At 35.8% G+C, this 24,330-nt stretch overlaps 1 protein-coding gene across 1 annotated transcript; it reads right to left on the bottom strand.

The window, feature by feature from the left end:
- Positions 1 to 9,320: 9,320 nt before the first annotated feature.
- LOC124104758 (V-type proton ATPase 16 kDa proteolipid subunit c-like) lies at positions 9,321 to 9,799 on the bottom strand. The gene has a single exon (XM_046461854.2). It carries the CDS (start codon positions 9,797 to 9,799, stop codon positions 9,416 to 9,418), a length of 384 nt encoding a protein of 127 aa, XP_046317810.1. The 3' UTR covers positions 9,321 to 9,415.
- Positions 9,800 to 24,330: the final 14,531 nt, after the last annotated feature.

Below are 24,330 nucleotides of genomic sequence, written 5' to 3' on the forward strand. Positions count from 1 at the left end.
ATTTAGCTTACAAATAGAAGAAGGGAGAGTTTGAATTTCATATATCACAACTTTCCTCTTTGTTAATTTCCACTCATTCAGGGAAGAAAATCTAGAAACAGCCTTTCTCTTCTCTTCACTTTTACACGTATATCTGAGATTTCTAAGCAATAGCAAGTGACTTCAACAATATTAAGCCAAAACCAGAGTGAGGGGAAGGTAAAGATTTATTGGAGGGCTGGGGATGTGGCTCAAGCGGTAGTGTGCTCACCTGGCATGCGTGGGGTGCTGGGTTCGATCCTCAGCACCACATAAAAATAAAATAAAGATGTTGTGTCCTCTGAAAACTAAAAAATAAATATTAAAAAATAATTCTCTCTCTTAAAAAAAAGATTTATTGGAAAAGTGGGAGTAGCTTGTAAAATACAAGTAAAAATTGAACAAATTAAACCTTTGTAAGAAAAGGAACCAGAAAAATTCCAGGGATCTAAGTCTATTCAGGTTCTGCTAATGAAATGAATGAGATCCAGTCATTTTCCCATCTTATATTACTTACCTAAGGTACAAAATTCCAGGAAAAACTGTTAGCCTAACCTGGATCATATATTCTCCTTTGCATTGATTGATAGTTCTAATAAGATAGCATGGAGTTGGTAGCAGTTATTTCCAAAAGGAAAAGTGAGTTGCCATTCTAAAAGAAAGAAATATGGGTGGATTAGCAAAAAACATCACATATCTATGACAATATATAGCACACATGAATTCTTGCTAGTAGAAACTTTTCCCAAACAGCATTTTATTCTTGTTAGAATTTACTTGTATATGGTAGGCCATTCAAGGTGTAAGGGATAACAGAATAAGCAAATAAACAATTTGTTTCTACATGGTACAATAAGTGCAAAAATATCCATCTGGCAAATTAGAGAAAGAAGAGATGTAATGAACACGCTCCATCAACTCTCCCTTAGTCCTGCATGAGTTTCAGGACAGCTGTTGCTGATCTTACACAAGACATAGCTTTAACTATGCCCTATTTGTCCAAGAATAGTAAACTGGAGATCTGAGGGTCTTGTTAGTCCTATGCATCACTATAAGCAATTTGCTAACATTAAAAAAATCAGAACAAATAAGATATGACTAAACACATTGTGGAATCTGGATCTTGTCTTAAAGAATATTAGTGAAACAATTGGAGAAATTCGAAGAAAGCCTGCAGATTAGCTAATAACATCATATCAGTATTAATTTCTGGCTTTAATTTTTATACTATGGTTATATAAGATTTTAACATTAATATGAATCCCAAATTATTTTTAATAAAGGGAGTACTAATAAAACTTAATTTCTGGCTTCTCTTGAAAATGGGAAGATTTTGACAAGACTATTTGATGGAATGAATGATTTTCTAGGAAAATATAATTTACTAAAATTGACTCAAAATAAAAATGATTATGTAACAAGTTGAAGTTTTATTAAAATTTACCTCTATAGGATGTTTCAGGCCTTAAGCATTTGAATGATTATTACTATCAAATTATCAAGAAACAAATAACTCATATGCTTTCCAAAACATTTCTGAGCACAAAAAATATAAGAGCACCTCAGCTCATGTTAATAATCCTGATATGAAAATCTGACAAAATTCACAAAGAGAAAACTATAGAAAAATCCATGAATATGTAATACCTTTTAAATAAAATATTAATCAATTAAACTCAGAACTATATTGAATAAATAAGCAATGCCAGTAGGGAGTCTGTTTTCTAAAATGCAATGATGGTTTGATATTAAAGAAATCTATTCATATGCTATATCATGTTAACAGGTCAAAGAATTAAATGTTATGTTTATAGATGTCAAAAAGAGACCCATTAGTATTAAGAATATTTTTTCTTTTTTTTTTTTTTTTTTTTTTTTTTTTTTTTTTTTTTTTTTTTAATTTTTTATTGTGGGTTGTTCAAAACATTACAAATTTCTTGACATATCATATTCCACACTTTGATTCTAGTGGGTTATGAACTCCCACCTTCACCCCATACACAGATTGCAGATTCACATCAGTTACACATCCATTGATTTACAAATTGCCATACTAGTGTCTGTTGTGCTCCGCTGCCTTTCCCATCATCCACCCTCCCCCCTCCCCACCTCTCCCCTCCCCTCCCCTCCTCTCTCTCTACCCCCTCCACTGTATAACCCTGAGGGTCTCCTTCCATTACCGTGCAATTTACCTTCTCTCTCCCTTTCCCTCCCACCTCTCATCCCTGTTAAATGTTAATCTTCTTCTCCTGTTCTTCGTCCCTACTCTGTTCTTAGTTACTTTCCTTATATCAAAGAAGACATTTGGCATTTGTTTTTTAGGGATTGGCTAGCTTCACTTAGCATAATCTGCTCTAATGCCATCCATTTCCCTGTAAATTCTATGATTTTGTCATTTTTTAATGCGGAGTAATACTCCATTGTGTATAAATGCCACATTTTTTTTATCCATTCGTCTATTGAAGGGCATCTAGGTTGGTTCCACAGTCTTGCTATTGTGAACTGTGCTGCTATGAACATCGATGTAGCAGTGTCCCTGTAGCATGCTCTTTTTAGGTCTTTAGGGAATAGACCAAGAAGGGGAATAGCTGGGTCAAATGGTGGCTCCATTCCCAGCTTTCCAAGAAATCTCCATACTGCTTTCCAAATTGGCTGCACCAATCTGCAGTCCCACCAGCAATGTACAAGTGTACCCTTTTCCCCACATCCTCGCCAGCACTTGTTGTTGTTTGACTTCCTAATGGCTGCCAATCTTACTGGAGTGAGATGGTATCTTAGGGTGGTTTTGATTTGCATTTCTCTGACAGCTAGAGATGTTGAGCATTTTTTCATGTACTTGTTGATTGACTGTATGTCCTCCTCTGTGAAGTGTCTGTTCAGGTCCTTGGCCCATTTGTTGATTGGGTTGTTTGTTCTCTTATTGTCTAATTTCTTGAGTTCTTTGTATACTCTGGATATTAGGGCTCTATCTGAAGTGTGAGGAGTAAAGATTTGTTCCCAGGATGTAGGCTCCCTATTTACCTCTCTTATTGTTTCTTTTGCTGAGAAAAAACTTCTTAGTTTGAGTAAGTCCCATTTGTTGATTCTAGTTATTAACTTTTGTGCTATGGGTGTCCTATTGAGGAATTTGGAGCCCGACCCCACCGACTGTAGATCGTAGCCAACTTTTTCTTCTATCAGACGGCGCGTCTCTGATTTGATATCAAGTTCCTTGATCCATTTTGAATTCACTTTTGTGCATGGCGAGAGAAAGGGATTCAGTTTCATTTTGTTGCATATGGATTTCCAGTTTTCCCAGCACCATTTGTTGAAGATGCTATCCTTCCTCCATTGCATGCTTTTAGCCCCTTTATCAAATATAAGATAGTTGTAGTTTTGTGGATTGGTTTCTGTGTCCTCTATTCTGTACCATTGGTCCACACGCCTGTTTTGGTACCAGTACCATGCTGTTTTTGTTACTATTGCTCTGTAGTATAGTTTGAAGTCTGGTATCGCTATACCGCCTGATTCACACTTCTTGCTTAGCATTGTTTTTGCTATTCTGGGTCTTTTATTTTTCCATATGAATTTCATGATTGCTTTCTCTATTTCTACAAGAAATGCCATTGGGATTTTGATTGGCATTGCATTAAACCTATAGAGAACTTTTGGTAATATCGCCATTTTGATGATGTTAGTTCTGCCTATCCATGAACAGGGTATATTTTTCCATCTTCTAAGATCTTCTTCTATTTCTCTCTTTAGGGTTCTGTAGTTTTCATTGTATAAGTCTTTCACCTCTTTTGTTAGGTTGATTCCCAAGTATTTTATTTTTTTTGAAGATATTTTGAATGGAGTGGTTGTCCTCATTTCCATTTCAGAGGATTTGTCGCTGATATACAGGAATGCCTTTGATTTATGCGTGTTGATTTTAAATCCTGCCACTTTGCTGAATTCATTTATTAGCTCTAATAGTTTCTTTGTAGAGCCTTTTGGGTCTGCTAGATATAGAATCATATCATCTGCAAATAGTGATAATTTAATTTCTTCTTTTCCTATTTTTATGCCTTTAATTTCTTTCGTCTGTCTAATTGCTCTGGCCAGTGTTTCGAGAACTATGTTGAAGAGAAGTGGAGAGAGAGGGCATCCCTGTCTTGTTCCAGATTTTAGAGGGAATGCCTTCAGTTTTTCTCCATTCAGAATAATGCTAGCCTGAGGCTTAGCATAGATTGCTTTTACAATATTGAGGTATGTTCCTGTTATCCCTAGTTTTTCTAGAGTTTTGAACATAAAGGGATGCTGTACTTTGTCAAATGCTTTTTCCGCATCTATCGAGATGATCATATGGTTCTTATTTTTAAGTCTATTGATGTGGTGAATAACATTTATTGATTTCCGTATATTGAACCAGCCTTGCATCCCAGGGATGAATCCTACTTGATCATGGTGTACAATTTTTTTTATATGTTTTTGTATCCGATTCGCCAGAATTTTATTGAGGATTTTTGCATCTAGGTTCATTAGAGATATTGGTCTGTAGTTTTCTTTCTTTGAAGTGGCTTTGTCTGGTTTAGGTATCAGGGTGATGTTGGCCTCATAGAATGAATTTGGAAGTTCTCCCTCCTTTTCTATTTCCTGAAGTAGCTTGAAAAGTATTGGTATTAGTTCTTCTTTAAAGATTTTGTAAAATTCTGCTGTATACCCATCGGGACCTGGGCTTTTCTTAGTTGGTAGTCTTTTGATGGTTTCTTCTATCTCCTCAATTGATATTGGTCTGTTTAGGTTTTCTATATCCTCCTGACTCAATCTGGGCAGATCATATGACTTAAGAAATTTATCTATGCCTTCACTATCTTCTAATTTATTGGAGTATAAGGATTCAAAATAGTTTTTGATTATCTTCTGTATTTCTGAAGTGTCTGTTGTGATATTGCCTTTTTCATCCCGTATGCTAGTAATTTGAGTTCTCTCTCTTCTTCTCTTCACTAGCATCGCTAAGGGTCTGTCGATTTTGTTTATTTTTTCAAAGAACCAACTTTTAGTTTTGTCAATTTTTTCAATTGTTTCTTTTGTTTCGATTTCATTAATTTCAGCTCTGATTTTAATTATTTCTTGCCTTCTACTTCTTTTGCTGTTGTTTTGCTCTTCTTTTTCAAGGATTTTGAGATGAAGTATGAGATCATTTATTTGTTGGTTTTTTCTTTTTTTAAGGAATGAACTCCAAGCAATGAATTTTCCTCTTAGAACTGCTTTCAATGTGTCCCATAGATTCCGATATGTTGTGTCTGTGTTTTCATTTATCTCTAAGAATTTTTTAATTTCCTCCTTGATGTCTTCTATAACCCATTGATCATTCAGTAACCTATTGTTCATTCTCCAATTGATGTATGCTTTTTCCTTCCTTCTTTTATCGTTGATTTTCAGTTTCATTCCATTATGATCAGATAAGATGCATGGTAATATCTCTACTCCTTTATATTGTCTAAGAGTTGCCCTGTGACATAATATATGATCTATTTTTGAGAAGGATCCATGTGCTGCTGAGAAAAAAGTGTAACTGCTTGATGTTGGGTGGTATACTCTATATATGTCAATTAGGTCTAGGTTATTAATAGTGTTATTGAGTTCTATAGTTTCCTTATTCAACTTTTGTTTGGAAGATCTGTCCAGTGGCGAGAGAGGTGTGTTGAAGTCTCCCATGATTATGGTGTGGTGGTCTATTAGACTCTTGAACTTGAGAAGAGTTTGTTTGACGAACATAGCTGCACCATTGTTTGGGGCATAAATATTTATGATTGTTATGTCTTGTTGGTGTATGGTTCCCTTAAGCAGTATGTAGTGTCCCTCTTTATCTCTTTTGATTAACTTTGGCTTGAAATCTATTTTATTTGATATGAGTATGGACACGCCTGCTTGTTTCCGAAGTCCATATGAGTGATATGATTTTTCCCAACCTTTCACCTTCAGCCTATGTATGTCTTTTCCTATCAAATGCGTCTCCTGTAGGCAGCATATTGTTGGGTCTTGTTTTGTGATCCATTCTACTAGCCTGTGTCTCTTAATTGGTGAGTTTAAGCCATTAACATTTAGGGTTATTATTGAGATATGGGTTGTTCTTCCAGCCATATTTGTTTATTTCTGTTACTAAACATTGTTTGTTTTCCTCTTTGATTGATTCCCCCCCCCCCTTTACTGTCCTACCTCCCACTGTTGGTTTTCATTGTTATTTTCCATTTCCTCTTCCTGTAATACTTTGGCTAGGATGTTATTTTTTCTATAAACTATACAAACATACCTCTGAAACAAATCTCAGATGTGTAACCCACACTGTAATCAACTGTAAACCCTAGAAATATTAAAGAAATAAAATATGGATGACTGAGAAAACCAGTATTCTTTAATATTACTTTGGAAGCTGAAATTTCAAGCTGTAATCAAAGGAGACAAAAATAAAAAAAATAGCAAACATACAAATTATAAAATGGGACCCAGAGTTTTATTTTCAACTTATATGATTGTTTACCCAAGAAAATCAATGAAAAGCCTATCAGAATTAATAAGACATTTCAGTATGGGGACCAGATATAAACAGAAATTTAAAATGTACATCTTGCTGAGCACAGTTGCTCACGCCTGTATCTCAATGGCTCAGGTGCCCCTGAGTTCAATCCCCAATACCCAAAAGAAAAAAAAAAATCTTACATATTACATCTGTTAGAAAATGTAATAAAAAAGTACCAATTGAAATATTGTTTTGTATAATACATAATTTTCATCATATGCATATTAATGCAATCTAACTTTTAAAATTTCCTTCTTCTTTGCTCTGCCATTCTTATTTCACCACTTTGATGTCTTCAAGCCCCTTTTCTCCCCAGGGGAGATAATTAACAACCTGATAGTATCCTTCTACATTTTTCCAAGCTCATGTACTAATAAAAAGGCATATAAATTCACATATATTGATGTTGTACATCTTTTCATGTGATTATTTATATTTGTATATATTCTTCAGTAAGATATGTTTTCTGACTAAACTGTTTATGGTTAAGTTTTGAGAGTTCTTTATATAATTCTAGATACTACTAGTCCTTTTTTTGGATATGTGGAAAATATTTTCTCTTAGTCTAGTTTTTTCTTTACCTCCTCCTTCTTCTTTTTCTTCTTCTTCTTTTTTTTTTTTGTACTAGGGATTGAACTCAGAGACACTCAACCACTGAGCCACATCCCCACCTCTATTGTTTTAAAAATATTTTTTAGTTGTTGATGTACCTTTATTTTTATTAATTTATATGTGGTGCACATGCAAGGAGAAATAAAGTGAAAAACATATATATCATTTTACTGAATATTTGCAAATATTTTCAGTGAATTAATATATACTCTTTTTTAGATTATATAGTCCAAATACCTAATTGTGTGAAATCAAGTTCCTTTTCTACTTGTGCATTGTCAGTGTATAGAATCTAACTGATTTTTATGTGTGTGTTAATTTTGTTTCCTGCAACTGCTGCATTCATTTATTAGTTCTAGTAGTTAGTTTTGTAGAATCTTTAGAGTTTTCTATAGATAAGTGCTGAGAGCCATAGCCAAGTAGGAATGACGCATGGCAGTTTCCTTGTCAGCCTACCCAATGTTGCTTAGAAGGAGGACTCTCCATTGTGGAAATGGGCTTGCCTTGGACCCAGGTCAATTGCAGTGACATTGCATGCATGTTTGAGAGTTTTGATTTGAAAGGTGACCTTGCTCAGGGATTAGGGCGGATCTGGGTTTAGGGTGGATCCTGCTGGGAATAGGGTGTATCCTGCTGCCTCAGGCGCCCGCTCCTTGAGTTCCCGTTAAGTTCTCACGGGATTCAGAGAGTATTTGGGATGCAGAGCCCGGTGGAGGTGTGGATTTTAGAGGGCCGGTGACAGTTTGGGAATAAAGAGCTGCTGTTTGAATCTACAAGGCTTTTGTGGTGGCTCGGTTATTTTGTGCCCAGCCAGACTGCGGCAGATAAGCTAATGTCATTTGTGAACAGAGATAATTTTACTTCTTCATTTCCAATTTGGATGCCTTTATTTTTTATTTTTTTCCTTGTCTAATTATCTGGCTCAGACTTACAATGCTATGTTAAATAGAGGTAATGAAAGCAGGTATCTTTGACTTGTTCCTGATATTAGAGGAAAAGCTTTTAGTCTTTTGGCATTAATTATGATGTTACCTGCAGGATTTTTCACATATTTATTATGCTAAGGTAGTTTTATTCTAGCTCTAGTTTCTTGAATGCTTATTTTTTTTTAAATCATGAAATGTTGAGTTTTTTAAAAAAGAAATTTTGTATTGAGATGATCTTCTGTTTATTTTGTTTGTTTGTTTTGTTTTTCATTCTGTTAATGTAGTATGTTACATTTATCAATGTCCATATATTGAACTGTCTTTGCATTCCAGGATTAAATCCCACCTGGTGATGGTGTATGATCCTTCCAAGGTGCTGTTAGATTTGATATGCTAATATTTTATTAAGGATTTTTGCATCAATATTTACTAGGGATATTGGTCTGTAGTTTACTTGTAGTGTCTTTGTCTGATGTCAGTGTAATGCTGACTTCATAGAGGAAGGAAGTGTTCCCTCCTCTTCAACTCTTTGAAACATATCAGAAGTTTAAGTGTTAATTCTTTCTGAATGTAGAACAGAATTCTCTAGTAAAGCCATCTGGTCCTGAGGTTTTCTTTGGTGGCAAGCTTTTGATTATTGATTCTACCTCCTTACTAGTTATTGATCTTCTCAGATTATCTATTTCTTTTCTTTCTTTCTTTTTTTCTTTCTTTCTTTTCTTTTCTTTTTTTTTTTTTTCACATCCAAGAACTTTATTGGACACAGCTGAGTGCCAGGGCCTGGTGGCTGGCATTCTGCCCCCAAGGGGACACCAGGCGCAAGGGGAGGTTCCATCCAAGAAGTCTCAGCAGGGGGGCCTCACAGGGCAACACGTTACCTAAAGAGTACTATATAATTGGGAGACAAGGGTTGCTCCACAGACACATGAACAGGTCAAATCTTTTATAAATAAACATCCAGTGAAGAGAAAAATGACAACTCTAATTCATCCTTATACACAGAGCACTCTGTGTATAAGGATGAATTAGGGCAGAAGGCGGGGGCCGGAGGCTGGCATGCTCACTGGTCCATGGCCTGGATGGGAGATGAGTGGGCCCAATGTCCACAGCACGTGGAAGAAGGAGCCAGGCCGGGCAACAGAGATGGGCACTAGGACACTGCGCATTTACAAGACCAACTACGGAGGGAGCGGCTGCCCTAGCGTGTGCGTCTGGCTGTTCGTTCTGGAATGAGGAGGGGGTGGTCTTTACATCGTGTTCTGTGGCTGGTGAGCTTGAGGCACTACTTTGTGGAAAGTATGAAGGCCACCATGAGACCTTAGAGGCCAAGCACCTCAGCAAAGATGAGGATCAGGATCATGCCCACAAACAGGTAGGGCTGCTGGGCAGTGCCCCGAACACCGGCGTCCCTCACAATGCCAATGGCAAAGCCAGCCGCCAGACCACACAGGCCCACGCTCAAGCCTGCACCCAGCTGGAAGACACTCCTGTAGCGATTAATACCATCATTCAGGGAGTTGGCGATGAGGACTGCCACCACCAGGCCGTAGATGGCGATGATCCCAGCCATGACCACTGGGATGATGGACTTAATGATCAGGTCCGGCCTCATGACTGACATGGCTGCGATGCTGGTACCACTCTTGTCCATGCCATAGGTGGCACCCAGGGCGCTGAAGATTATGGCAGATGAAGCGCCCATGACCGCCAAGGACAAAGCATACTCGGGGCTGTTCTTGGTCTTGGACGTGTCTGCGGGCAGGGTGGGGCGGGGGCGAGCTCAGTGGGTCCCGACAAGGTGAAAACGGCAGGCTGAGGAGCGGGCGCAGAGGCGAGCCAAGGCCTCAGATTATCTATTTCTTTATGTCTCAGTTTTGGTAGATTGTATACCTCTATTCACCCCTTTCTAGGAATTGATCCATTTCATCTAGGTTATCTAATTTGTTGGCCTACAGTTGCTCATAGTATTGTATTATAATCCTTTTTATTTCTGTGGCATCAGGATCTCACTAAATTGCTAAGTTGCTGAGGCTGACCTGAAACCTGCAATTCTCCTGCCTCAGCCTCCTGAGTCAGAAAGATTACAGACATACACCACTGTGCCTGGCTTTGGTTTGTGGTTTCACAGACTTAAGTCCATGGTTGGCTGGCTCCATTTCTTTAGGCCTAAAGTGAGGCAGAACATTGTGGCAGAAGGGCATGGCAGAGGAATATTGCTCAGCTCATGGCAGCCAGAAAGCAGAAGAGAGAGGGAAAGCAGCCAGGGACAAGGTGAAGTACCCAAGGGTATGCCCCCATGACCCACTTCCTCTAACCACACCTCATTTGCCTACTATACCACCCAGTAGTCCATTCAAATATTAATGCATCAAGTAGATTAATCCACTGATGAGGTTATAGTCCTCATATCCAGTTGCTTCCTAAAAGTCCTACCTCTAGACATTGCTGCATTTCTCTTAACACATGAGCTTTTGGGAAACATTACAGATTCAAACAGCACTTTGTTTTTATACATTGTGGATTTTCTGCTCTCAAATTCTATTTTAATTCCATTGTGATTGGAAAAGATATTCTATATAATTTCAGACATCTTGAATTTTGAAAGATGTGGCTTAACATGAGATTTATCTTATAGTATCCTTTGTCTCTTGTAATATTTTTTTTACTTGAAGTCTATTCTTATATTAGTATAACAACCCTGATTACTTTATTTATTTATCCCCAGCACTATAAAAACAAAAAATGTGTAAAGATGGATGTTAGTAGCTATGCATTTTTATATTTGCCTGGAATCTATTTCTGTCCTTCCAACTTTCAGCCTATGTGTATCCTTAGATCTAAAGTGAGCTTTATAGATAGCATATAGTAAGATGTTGTTTTACTTTGCCCATTTAGCCAATCTTATATTGGGAAATAAATTCATTTGCGTTTAAAGTAATTACTGATAGGGAAGGACTTACTGTTGGCACTTTGTTTATTGTTTTCTCTATGTCTTGTTTCTTTTTTGTCCCTTCTTTTCTTTTTGCCTTCTTGTGTTTCACTGATATTTTGTAGTGACAAGCTTTATTTTTCTTATTTCCTTTTGTGTGTGTGTGTATGTGTGTGTGTGTGTGTGTGTGTGTGTCTATCTCTGAGATATTCTTCTAGTTACTATTTTTCTTTAACTTTTGAAGGAGAGTTTTGTTGAACACTGCAAACTTTCTTGGTTGAAAGATTTTTGTTTTTCCCTTCAGGCCTTTGAATGTCTCGTACTATTATTCTGGCCTGCAAGGTCAGAAATCCCCTGATAATTTTATGGAAGTTCATATATATATATATTCTTATATGTGTGTATTAAGATGTTGATGAACCTTTATTTATTTATATGCAGTGCTGAGAATCGAACCTAGTGCCTCACACATGCTAGGCAAGCGCTCTACCACTGAGCTACAGCCCCAGCTCCCCATTATATATTGATGAATTGCTTTTCTTTTGCTGTTTTCAAGAGTCTCTTTGTCTTTGACATTAAACAGGTTACAATGTATCTTGATGTGATTTGGGGGGCTGTTTTATCCTCCTTGATGTTCTTTGAACTTCTTGAATTTGTTATGTGCTTTTCTTGGATTTTAGAAGTTTTGTTGGATGTGGTAGTACACACATATAATCCCAGCCTCTTGAGAAGCTGGGGCAGGAGGATCCCAAGTTCAAGGCCAGCTTAGGATACTTAGCAAGAGCTTGTCTCAAAATAAAAAATAAAAAGGGGCATCTGGGTGTTGGCACACACTGGTAATCCCAGGAGCTCAGGAGGCTGAGGCAGGAGGATTATAAATTCAAAGCCAGTCTCAGCAATTTACTAAGGACCTAAACAACTTAGTTAGATCCTGTTTCTAAATAAAAAATACAAAGGGCTGGGTATGTGGCTCAGTCATTAAACACCCATGGGTTAATTTGTGAATACCAAAAAATAAAAATATAGCCAGGCACGGTGACACATACCTGTAATCCCAGCAGCCCGGGAGGATGAGGCAGGAGGATCCAGAGTTCAAAGGCAGCCTCAGCAAAAGCGAGGCACTAAACAACTCAGTGAGACCTGTCTCTAAAATACAAAATAGGGCTGAGGATGTGGCTCAGTGGTCAAGTGCCTCTGAGTTCAATCCCTAGTACCCCCCAAAATAAAACTATAAAAAATAAATTAAAAGGGCTGGGGATGTATCTCAGTTGTAGAGCACCCTTGAGTTCAATCCCCAGCACTATAAAAACAAAAAAAATGTGTAAAAATGGGTGTTAGTAGCTATGCATTTTTATATTATTGGTGTATTTTTCTGTGTATTTGGATTGTATTATAATAAAAATTACATTGAGAATACATGGGAGATTAGAATATAAAGATGTGGTATGCTGAGAACTCTAGAGAAGTTTTGCTATGTAGGAGAAGAAATGAAACAATAGCTAAGGAATGATATGGAGGCAAAGGTCTTTTCCCCCCTTTTTGCTTCTTGCTTTATTTATCTTTATTTTTAACCTTATTAATAATATGTTTTATTCTTTTTAGATATACATGACAGTAGAGTGTATTCATGTATGTGCACGGGAAAGTTATGTCCAATACATTCTATTGTCTTTCTTATTCTTAGCACCCCTCCTTTCTCTTCATTCCCCTTTGTCCGATTCACTGAACTTTAGTTCTTCCCCTCCACCTCTTGTTGTGTGTTAACATTTGCATATCAGCCTTTGGTCTTTTGGGATTATCTTATTTCACTTACACGATAGTCTATAGAGCCATCCATTTACTGGCATATATCATAAAGTCATTCTTTTTATGGCTGATTAATATTCCATTGTGTGTGTGTGTGTGTGTGTGTGTATCCATTCATCTGTTGAAGGGCACCTAGATTGGTTCCATAGCTCAGCTATTGTGAATTGAGCTGCTATAAACATTGATGTGGCTGTGTCACTGTCGTGTGCTGATTTTAACTCCTTTGGATATAGACCAAGGAGTGGGATTACTGTGGTTATCAAATGGTGGTTCCATTCCTAGTTTTTTGAGAAATCTCCATACTGCCTTCCAGAGTGGTTACACCAATTTGCAGTCCCACCAGCAATGTATGAGTGTACCTTTTCCCCTATATCCTCGCCAATATTTATTGTTACTTGTATTCTTGATAATTGCCATTCTGATTGGAATGAGATAGAATCTCAGTTTAGTTTTAATTTGCATTTCTCTAATTGCTAGAAATGTTGAACTTTTTTTCATATATTTGTTGACTATTCGTATTTCTTTTTCTGTGAAGTGCCTGTTCAGTTCCTTAGTCCTTTTATTGACTAAGTTTTGTTTTGTTTTTAATAAATAAACCCCAACCCAAACAAACAAACAAACAAAAAAACTCCAACATTTTCTTGACTCTTAGCCTTTGAAACTGTACTTTTAGGATTAAGACCCTTTTCCTAAAGTAAATAGCAGTCCCAGATTAGTATTGGTTTCCATTTTTGGTCAGTAAATTTCCATAATATGAAATCACATGTAATATGTTGTAGTATTAAAAGAACAGAAGCAATTTTGAAACATTTCCCTAAACTCTTCTTTAGCTTTTTGAGAGAGATTGGCTTACTTAAACTTAAGTCACAGTGATTTTTCAGGAACTTAAATGCAGCAATGAAAACTGGTCTTCAAAGCAATTTCTAAATTTTACCTCCTTTGTAACATTTTTTTCTGGATCAAACTAATCAGTAAAGAAAGTCTTTTGCTCAAAGGCAGATTTATGATGGAATTACTGAATCTTAAGTGTTCTTTGACCTTATTCAGTATTCACAAAGTTATACTATTATAAAATTTGCAAGAATAAGATATATTAACTGCAGACAGTTAAAGTCAGTTGTATAAGGTTTTATTGGAGTGGCCAGTGGTACTTTGATGTGGACAGTTGAGTTTAGGCGCACATTTTCTCTGAGTTTAATGGGTTGTGTGGAAGTTACTTGCATCCCTATCTAAGGCATCTTCAGTGTGTTCCTGTGGCCCACTGTGCCTGCTCAGCCAGCAGTAAGACTGGAAGGTTCAAGACCAGAGTCCAGAGCACCATATGAAGGGGCTTTGAAAACAACTTCCATACCTTTCTCAAGGGTTCTACCTCCTGGTATTCATGCCCTGTGCAATTTGCTTCCCTTGAATTGGGATGCAGTACTCAGGGGTCCCTTCCAACTGAATAGGATGAGATGTCACTTTTGTGATTAGGTTACAAAAGAGACAGTGTCTTCATCTTTGTTACATATTCCCTCTTGCTTACATACTCTGATGAAGCAAGCTGTCATGTTGTGAGATGCTCAGGGAGAGGCCCATGTTAAAAGAAATTTTTAAAAAAATAGTAATCATAAGAAATAGAATTTCTCAGATTTACCTGTTTGTGACCACAAACCTATAGGAAACTTAAAATGTTTAATATATCTCTTATAGCTGACATATGAAAGAAATTTGATGGAGGTTTTCTAAAATTTTCCTATAATAATGTAGCAGTAATATATTATAAAGGCATTTCAAGTAATTAATGAAAAAATTGTTTTCTAGACTTTGTAAATTTTGTGGTCTTAAAGCTTGTATTTTGTTGTTATTTATTTTCTTACTTTAAATACTAATTCTTACCTATTAAAAAAGTAAAATAAGAAAAACTTTACATTGCTGAGGAATTTTATTATTCAATGTATTATGTTTAAAAGTGGAGTTATCACTTTTTAAGTGTTTTGAATGTTTGAGGGAAAATGTTATGAAAATAGCACATTTAATTTTTTTAAAAGAGGCCCAGGATAAAATATAACTAGGGGTATTCCTTTGTATATGTAGAAAGAGCTCAGATATCATCATTTAACTTGTCTGGCACATAAAATTTTCTTCACATTCATACAGGCAGAAAAGAATGAGAGAATTAGTCTACACGGGATCATGATCTGTCTTTCACTGCTACAGATGCATCCTCATTCATACCCTTTGTCCAAAATACTTAACACAGTACTCTGAGGCATAAACAAGAAAGAAAATTAAAGTCAAAAGGCACAATCTATTTATTTTAATCTAATCATCAGTATATAAGGTTTTCTGAAAATAGAAAGTCATTTTTGAAAAGTTACTAATCTCATAGCTGTAAAATAGCATCATACAAACAGAAGAAAAACAAACAGAATTTTATTTAAAAAAAAAAAAAACTTTCCACAAGTAACATATTTGGCAAGTTCAATCAGACTTTAGTTTTTTTTTTTTTCCAACCAAGAGATTTTATTGGGGGGGGGGCTGCCCAAAGGGGAATAAAAGAGAGGAAGAAAGCAAAAAAGGAGAGGAAGAGACCAGCAGAAAGGAGAGGAAGAGAGCAGAGAGCTCAGACTTTAGTTTTGATTAAATGCCAGCATTATGTATTCAGGGCTATAAAACAAATAGCTGTATCTTTCTATTTGTTGTAAAGCTGCATGATGTTTGTTAATGCTGTAGATACTCTTCTGAATTGGAATACCACTTGCCTAGAACAATTTATCCAATGATAAACATAATTTCCAAATACTTTTAGAATTATATTGATTTTTACCAAGATCCTAGTGTTGATGTTCATATTGTGAAATGAATATGAATATATTCCTTTTGAAACAGAAGGCCATTATAAGACCTCTCTTTCTTGCCTTTTTGTATCTAAATAATATTTACCTACTAGACATGGAATCATAGTAAAACTAATAAATTTTAACATGAAACAGACATAAAATATAAGGAAAATAATAAGTTTTATTCAAAAACCCACAAATTTCTGAAAAAAGCTGCAAAAGAATGTTGCAGGAAAATGGTTAATAATTAGTTATGTTAGGTTTTTAGCAAATGCAAAAGGAATATTAATATAACTATTAGTACACAGCTCTCATTATGCATACTTATGTCAATTAGCAGAACTTATCAACTAAAAGGTGAAATTTTAGTAATAAATGATAGACTCTGCTGAAAAATCAAAGATAATGAGCTACCAAATATCAGATTTTATTAATGAGCTTTATTTGATGCTAATTTTCTCTAATTATATTAGAAAGAAAAAACTAATTTAGTAATGGCTCCTGGAACATAAATATAACTATTCATTATATTTCTTTAAAAAAAAATGCGTTAGGATGAAAAGGAAAGGTATGTAATTTCTATACTTTCAAGTTTAAATGTGAATTTTGAGCTTTTTATCTATTTTTAATGATAATAATTACCTAAATATTAGGGAGTAAGATTAAAATATTTTATTTCAGATATTTCAAAAATTTTAGTTATTTTTCCTAGAGGAAAAGCAATAGATATAAAGGCTCTAAAATTTCCTGATTTAATGCTGTTCCAACCTATTATGGATATATAGAAATTTAACTGATAGATTATCATTGCCAGTCTCACTTTACTCTATGATTTTTAGCCAATGGCAAATCAAATCTCTACATAGCCCACTGAAAAGCTGAGAATTTATTAAAAGGAGGGGCATAGGAATGAAAATGAGAAAATGAAAAGTTATACTAATCCTTCAAATTTAAAGAGTTAAATTTTAATAATTTAAAGAAAAACAACTAGAAAAAATAGGTCATAGGAAACTAATAGTAGATACCTTCTGATTTTAATAGATTAAATAATTCATTCATTCACTCACTAATTTATTGTTCAATAGTATGATGTGAACACTTCCTACTACTGTGCTAAATTCTGGGATTATAGTGATTATAGTGATCTCTGCCCTGGTAGAACTTCAGCCTCATGAGATGCTTTATCTGGAGCCTCGAAAACTGCAGTTCTAAAGAGTGCCTTATTATTTGTATTTGGAGACAAATATGATATAATTTATAAGTTCAATAAAGGTCATCACTTAGTTTTTCTCAAAAAACGAAAGAAACAACCTATTATTCTAGTAGCCATACTTGAATTAGCAAAGAGAACTAGCAGGGAGACAGCATGAGTGTGGCCTAAATAAGGAAGATAAATCTGTACTTCATTGTATTCCTACCATACACTGACCGAATCATCTCAGAAAGCAAAGAAAACAACCAGGTTTACATTTTCTCACTCATAAAGTGGTAGTTCTTTATTATTTATGAAGACTTTTAAGAAAAGTGAGATTATATATGATTGTCCAGTTGAGTCATCTACTTCAATCACTATTGTACAGCACATTTGTTTATCATTGCTGGTCAACAGGAAAGATAAGGAAGCAATATTCTGAAATAAACTCAAGCTCAATTTTTGTGTATGTAGGTTCAGGTGTTCTTCATAAAAAACTGGGGCTTTTAGCTCACTCTCAGACTACCAGATACAAAAGTTTTCTAGCTGCTCTGTTGTGTTTGGTGGTGGCACAGGACAACAGAGTGGGCCTTCTTTCCTCTACAATGTGATCTTATCTCCATCATCACATGCAGACTTGCAGGCAGCCACATTTCATAGACATGTATTAGAGAGAGTCAAAGGCAAAGAATTAACACCTGCAGAAAGGATGCAAACCAGGCCATCACATTAAAGAATATAACTTGATCAAATGAAAATGTAGTAAATGACATCCTAATGGTCCCTATTCTGGCTTCCTAATTCTCTGTGTGAAAGATGCTTTTATGCACCACTAAAGTAGAGCCATCACAACCTCCAAGTAGCCCCAGTTAGTTTAATTACAGCCTAATGCTCTCCAAATATACCTGGCATAAAAGCCTGTATAACTGCCTTTCCTTAATTTAGATGGGTCATATTGAGCACTTTTAAAAATCCAAACTTTAGTATAACTTTATAGTATACACAAAATATATATTCTTATCAAAACTGTGTACTCAAAGTATCCTTGGTATGATAACCAGATAATTTGCAATACTAAAGGAGTTTAAGGATTGAAATCATGTGACTAAACTGCTATAAAAACCCTAAATGCAAAACTATCTAATCTCTAATTATTTTTAATCACTGTGCAGTTTTGTCTTAAGACATGGAAAAAAATGAGTCAGGTGATTGTTTCATCTTTTTATCAATATAATAATAATAGCCAATAAGCACTAATTTCTCTACATATGACAACTCATTTAATTCTATAAAAAGACATATAATCATAATGAGACAGAGACTATTATCACTATTTTAAAGATGAGGAGACCAAAACATAGAGGGATTAATTAAATTACCTGATATCAAACAACATGTAAGTGGTATACTTGGGATTTGAACTTGAGCAGTCTGTCTCCAGGTCAGATATTTTTAACTACTACCTCAGACTAGCTGTACAAATATGTAAACACAAGTCAGGTCCTACTGTACCAGTAAGAATTCTTAGATTATGTATTAGCACACAAAATGTCCAGGAAGGTCAGAGAGCCAGGTATGGAGATTCATCCAGGAACAGTGTTGAAAAGCCTGACAAAGACCTGGTCCCTTAAAGTCACCTTACTTCTCCCTCTGGGTACAACATCACATGTAAACCAATGACATTAGCCAAATTCAGGCTGCTGCTGCTGGAATTGATTCTGCAAAATCCCTACTTATTTGCATTAAAGACTTGCATCTAAGTCCAATCTCCATAGCTGATAATGATCACAGAGAATATATCCTGCAAAGATATTGGAGGCAAAACATTTGTTTTAGATGAAACAATTATATAAACAATTATATTTTGTTTCTGAGAATGAAAGCAATTTTAAATTGTTTATATGTGTCACCACTGAGAGGAATTTAAAGTCACCAAGAACATTTTAATTAATTAGGCACAATCAAGTTGTAGAGATAATGGAAAACAAGAGTGTTTCCTCAAGGATGTATTTTCCATTCCGATTAGCAAAAGTATCTCTGAAAATCCTTACAGGAAGTGAGAGAATAGCTACTGGGTCTACATCTTTCTTTGCACGGCAGAACGTTTCACCTCATATGACGCTAATGGAGAAAAAATAGTTTGTTGTTTGAGTGTAAAGGCTAAATAATGATAAATTGGTTGCCTGAAGTGCAGTAAAGAAGAAACAAATGGATGTGTGGCATTAATAGAGTTAATTATAGATGCAGATTAAAAGGCAAGATTAAGTAGTGGAAGAAAAGCAGAGAGTCACCTTCGGCCTAGACCCGCCAAGCAGCAGCGGTCAGTCACCTAGCAACAAGTTTCCTATCCCCGCTGCGCTCTTTAATTCAGCAAATCTGCTCAGGATGGCGGGCTGTTCTCCTGACAAAACGCATTATGTAGGAGACGGAGGGATACAAAAATCCACTGTACACAGCACTCTGCTCCCTATTGACCACTGATCCTTTCTCTCAATCCACAAAAGAGGCTCACATAATGCCCTGAAAGGAGAAGAGTCTCCACAGAGAAAACATTTGCTTGTAATTGAGATTGACTACATAATGAAAATGATGTTCTTTTTAAAATTCTGCTTGTTGAGGCCACACTTTTTGTCTCCTGGCACTCAAAACACATCCCTGCTGGGAAAAGGGGCAAACATTGTAAAAACTCAAAACTGTGATTTTTTTTCTTGCATTGAAATAACCCATTCTGTAACAAAATGGCCAGGTCTCTCTCCTTAGAACTTAAACAAGTGATAAGAAGGTAAACAGGAAAACTTCTATTCAGAGTTGCTGTCACAAACACTTGCTTTGCTGAAGGCACACAGGCAATGCATGCTCATTGATTTGCACAACTGGACAAAAATGGCAGAGAATTTTGATTTCTTGATTGTGCCCTCTATGAAGAGACCAAAATTGCTAGTCAAAACTCAGTCATCATTTCAAATATGGGGATTTAAACACCCGTTAAAATTTTAACTAGGCTGAAAAGAGGGAAAAGAGGGCAAGATAGCTCATCTTCTTAATCTAGAGAGAAAGAGAGGGCAAGATAACTCATCTTCTTAATCTAGAAGACGCAATTAAAGTGACCTGTGTAGGGCTTAAGTTGATTTCCTACAAAAAGATTATGTAAGTGTCTTTATGAAGACTGATTCAGATCGATCACACTTCTTTTAAAACCAGATCACTATATTTATTCATTTAAAAAATGATGAAATTATTCTTAGATTAGCAAGCATTAATATATATTTCTGTTTTCCTACACTTCAAGGATTTTATCATACAAAATGACTTTCATAAAAAAATAAATGGTTTCATGCACATGAACAAAGTACAGTTACTGGAACATGCATTCAACAAACGTTCACCAGGCACCTACCTGTGCCAGGCACTATCCTAGACGCCAGGGATCCAAAGACAGAAAATATATAGTCCTAGTCTCAAGAGAAACAGAAAAGCATTACACACTTACAGCGTGGACCAAGGGTGCTGAGATAGAGTTTGGCACAGGGAACTAAGGGAATACCTAGAGTGATAATAGGGTCCAGAGTGCAGAGGAAGTGGCTACAAGATTCCAAAAAGAGAAAAAACATGGTGCCTGACTGAGAATAGTTCAAGATGATTGGGAGCTGAATGGTGGAGAGTTTTGTGAGCATAAGGGGATGCACAGCCTCAGAAGTCAGGCTAAGGCCTTTTCTTAATGGGAGATTGATCTACAACATTGGTAGATCTCAATCAAGGATATAAAGTTTGCAGTGACATTAACAGGTAGCTATTTGTGATTTTAATTTTCTTTTCCTGAAGAAACTCCTAGGTAAAAAGAAAAGTAAGCTTCCCACTATAGATCATCATTTAAATTAGATTATGGAGTTCAGATTTGACTGAAAACCCTGATGGGAAAACAGCATTGTTGATTTTATTGATTATTAAAGGGGAAAGATAATACTTCAATTTTCCAGGCATACTGAGTCTTAATATCACTGAGGCTACAGTACATTGGCAAACAGACTGATACAAGGCAGAAAATAGTTTAGGCATATGTACATCATGGTTATGCTTATTAATAAAATTATGGTAAAGTCTGAATCTGAGCAACAGAATAAAATAAGTTATCTTCTGTTTTGACATGTCTTAAAAGTGAAAGTTGCTATGTCCTTATGATGAAAAACACTGATATTTGGTTGTGTGAACTATGTACCTCGGCAGAAAAATGCAAGAGTATATAGAATACAAAACAGACCTCAAAAAACCATTCTATCATCTACACAGAGACATGATTAAAAACACGTCAATACACAATATAGCAGTTCCCTAGAGTGTGTCATAGAAGGCAACAATATGTACCATCTGCAACCATGAGCACCTCCCTGCCCTTTTTATACCCCCATTCTATCTTCCCACATCCTCAGAGTACACTTGTGTCTAGACAAAGCACATGAAAAATCAGAACCAAGGATGAGCCAGTTCTAAATAATGATTTTATTTCTCTGGTAGATACCACATGCCTCTATTTGCCACATTGCTGATGGCACCCAATAAAAGGCCCAGCACAATGCATTCTAGGTTTAGCACTTCTTTCTTGGATGGTTACCTATTTTTTTTTTTTTGTAGTTGTAGATGGACACAGTGCCTTTATTTTATTTGTTTATTATTATTTGGTGCTAAGGATCAAACCCAGTGCCTTACACATGCTAGGCAAGCACTCTGCTACTGAGCTACAGCCCCAGCCCCTGGTTACCTAATTTTTTGAATGGTATTTCAGTACTCAAGAGGCAAAAAGACTATGGGAAGTAACAATACTAAAATTCTCAGTATTATAAAGACAGGAGCTGCTTTATTAGCAGAAAGAGACCTCTTCCAAAAGCAAAGCTGCTCTCTCCTTCCTTCACTTGAGGAGGTTTTTAAAATATATTTTGTGGTATCATTGGCCTAGAATCTTTCAAAAGGCCCTTCCACCATTATATTGCAGCAGAAAGTCCTTTGAGATTTAACAGTTTCATCAAAATAGAATTTATGTTCTAGGCTTTGTTCTTGTTCCTTTCCAGGGTCTGTTGGTTCTTTATTTTGTTATTGCAGTAGAAATAAGTGGTTTCGAATATCTCTTCACTTATTTAAACTAGAACTAGTTTCTTGGGCAAGGAGAGGTTCAATTTTTATCCTGTTGCAATAAGCAGTAGCTAAACTGATGCTGATAGGCTCAGCAAGCTGCAGCATTCCCTTTCTCTCCTTTCCCAAAGCATATCCTTGGAGAAGTTTCATGGTGGGTATTTCAAGGGCTACTCTACAGTGGCTTTCTTCTTTAGTAGGCAGAGTCATTGGGAAAACAGAGTCACAAAAATGCTGACCTAGGGGGATGGGCGGGGGAGATCAGCTCTCTGTAAAAGGTGAATTTAAACTTCCTAATGAAACTGGGCCATATCAAGTCCACATGATGAACCACAGAGAATTTATAAGAGAATTATATATAGAGTTATGGGAATGCAAGAGGCAGGGAGTCTCACTCCAATAATTTCTTTCAGAGAGCGCACTTAATAATTTCACAAATATTATCTTCTCACATTTATATCTAATCAGTTAAGCCACATTATCCACCCTCTTAGCTCTCTCGAAGAAGATTATCTGACATGTAGCATTCACCAGTTTTTCTGAAAAGGTTAATAGTTCACCAGCCAAAGTTAGAACTAAACAGAGTTGATCATTCCTAAAACTCTTGGTTGAAATGTGAGGGCTTTGTGTTGACAGCCTACGGGTTGTAATGAGTCTCCAGTACATTCTTAAGGCCTGTTTCTTTTGCCTTGTGAATGGGGAGAATAAAATTATAGTCTCTAGGTGTTTTCCACGGTTCTTTCACATGCAGGCTTCCCAACACCAATTAAAGAGATTATGTCATCAAGTGAAAGGAAAGCTATAACTTGTATGTTAATGCTGTGATTACTTGAGACAGGGTCACAGGACCCAATAGCATAGCAGCTGACCTTAAAAAAATTAACTTTGAGCTCAATTCCTAATTAACCTTTTTCAATACAAGAAAGTGTAATTTCAGGCCATTGGTCCCCCCAAATACCCACTTTTTCTTGTACTATGAGTGTGTTACCAAAATCAATTAGTAATTGTCACAAGATGTTTTCCTTTAATGATGTTATCTGTAATCTTTGAGGATGAATTTTTATTTCCACACCAAATATATTCCCTGTGTTTTTGCAGTGAATGAATCTGCAGGAAATATACTTAAATCTTCATAATTTTTGAGCATACAAGTAAGCTCATGTTGACTTGCAAAAATATCCAGTAAGTACAGTCATCCCTTGGTATCCATGAAGGATAGGGGGAAATTGGTTCTAGGACTTCCCCAGTGTGGATTCCAAAATCTATGGATATTCTGGCCCCTATGTAAACTGATGTAGTGTTTCCATATAACCTGCACACATACTCTTGTATACTTTAAATCATCTCTAGATTATTCTTCATACCTAATACATAATGTTAAATACATAAACACTGTATAAATAGTTATATTATTTAGGAAATAACAAAAAGAAATAATCTGTACATGTTCAGTACAAATGTAATTTCTCAATTATGTTCCACCTGTGACTGGTTGCAGATCCACAACCTGCAGATATGGAAGGCCAACTACATTGTATTTTGCCATTGCATTCTTAACAATGTAGGATTATCAATCATATAGACATGAAAATATATGTAAATCTTTAAAGATAATGTTGAAATTAAAACTTTTCATGACTTGGAATTAATGTTCTCTGTAATTCTTAAAACTTGGCTCTGCTATATGAAGCATACTTTATTCCAGAAATTGCTCTCTGATAAAAGAGCTCTAATTATACTAGCTCTTAGGCCTGAAGTTAATAGCTGATGGACTCCACATTTCTTATCCTCTCTGGTGCCTCTGGCTGAACAAAAGAGCAAGTTACTTTCAAAGTAGTGCTGTATAATGCCTGAAGAGTTTTCTCCTGATGGTCACAGTTTGTCTCTGGAGATTATAAGGATTCTCTGAATAAGTGACTTTTACATCATTTAGTAATTACTCTCCTTTGACTGCTATATTAAAGCATTATTTTTCAAATTTTAAATCAAAATTTAGATTTAGAAAATAAATGTGACTTGAATGTAGATTCTACTAACTCATTCCTTTGACTACTTTGACAGCAGGTTGTAAATAACATGGGCCAAAATATTGATTTGTTAACAAATCATTCAGAAACTATCCTAGCAACATGTGTATTTTTCTATTTTAGATTATCCCTAGTTTTGCTATTGTAGCACTTTTTATTTTGTTAAAATTGGACAAAGATGCAAAAAAATCTTATAATATTTAATGGAAATAATTTATAATGATTGCCCTTCTAGTTATATGATCCTAACATTCAGGACTGAAGTGATTCTGTGGTAGAAATAGAGCAATGAACTTTTTTTTTTAAAAGGGCCCAACAAAAGCCCTGAAATAC

The sequence above is a fragment of the Marmota monax genome, unplaced genomic scaffold (genome assembly GCF_021218885.2).
Source record: "Marmota monax isolate L192 unplaced genomic scaffold, Marmota_monax_Labrador192_F-V1.1 WCK01_AAM20220418_F8-fsc00001, whole genome shotgun sequence".
In the NCBI taxonomy this organism is placed as follows: Eukaryota; Metazoa; Chordata; class Mammalia; order Rodentia; family Sciuridae; genus Marmota; species Marmota monax.

What these genes read in the sequence shown, in the direction of transcription:
- LOC124104758 (XM_046461854.2), bottom strand. Translation starts at nt 9,799, where the DNA reads ATGGGCGCTTCATCTGCCATAATCTTCAGCGCCCTGGGTGCCACCTAT.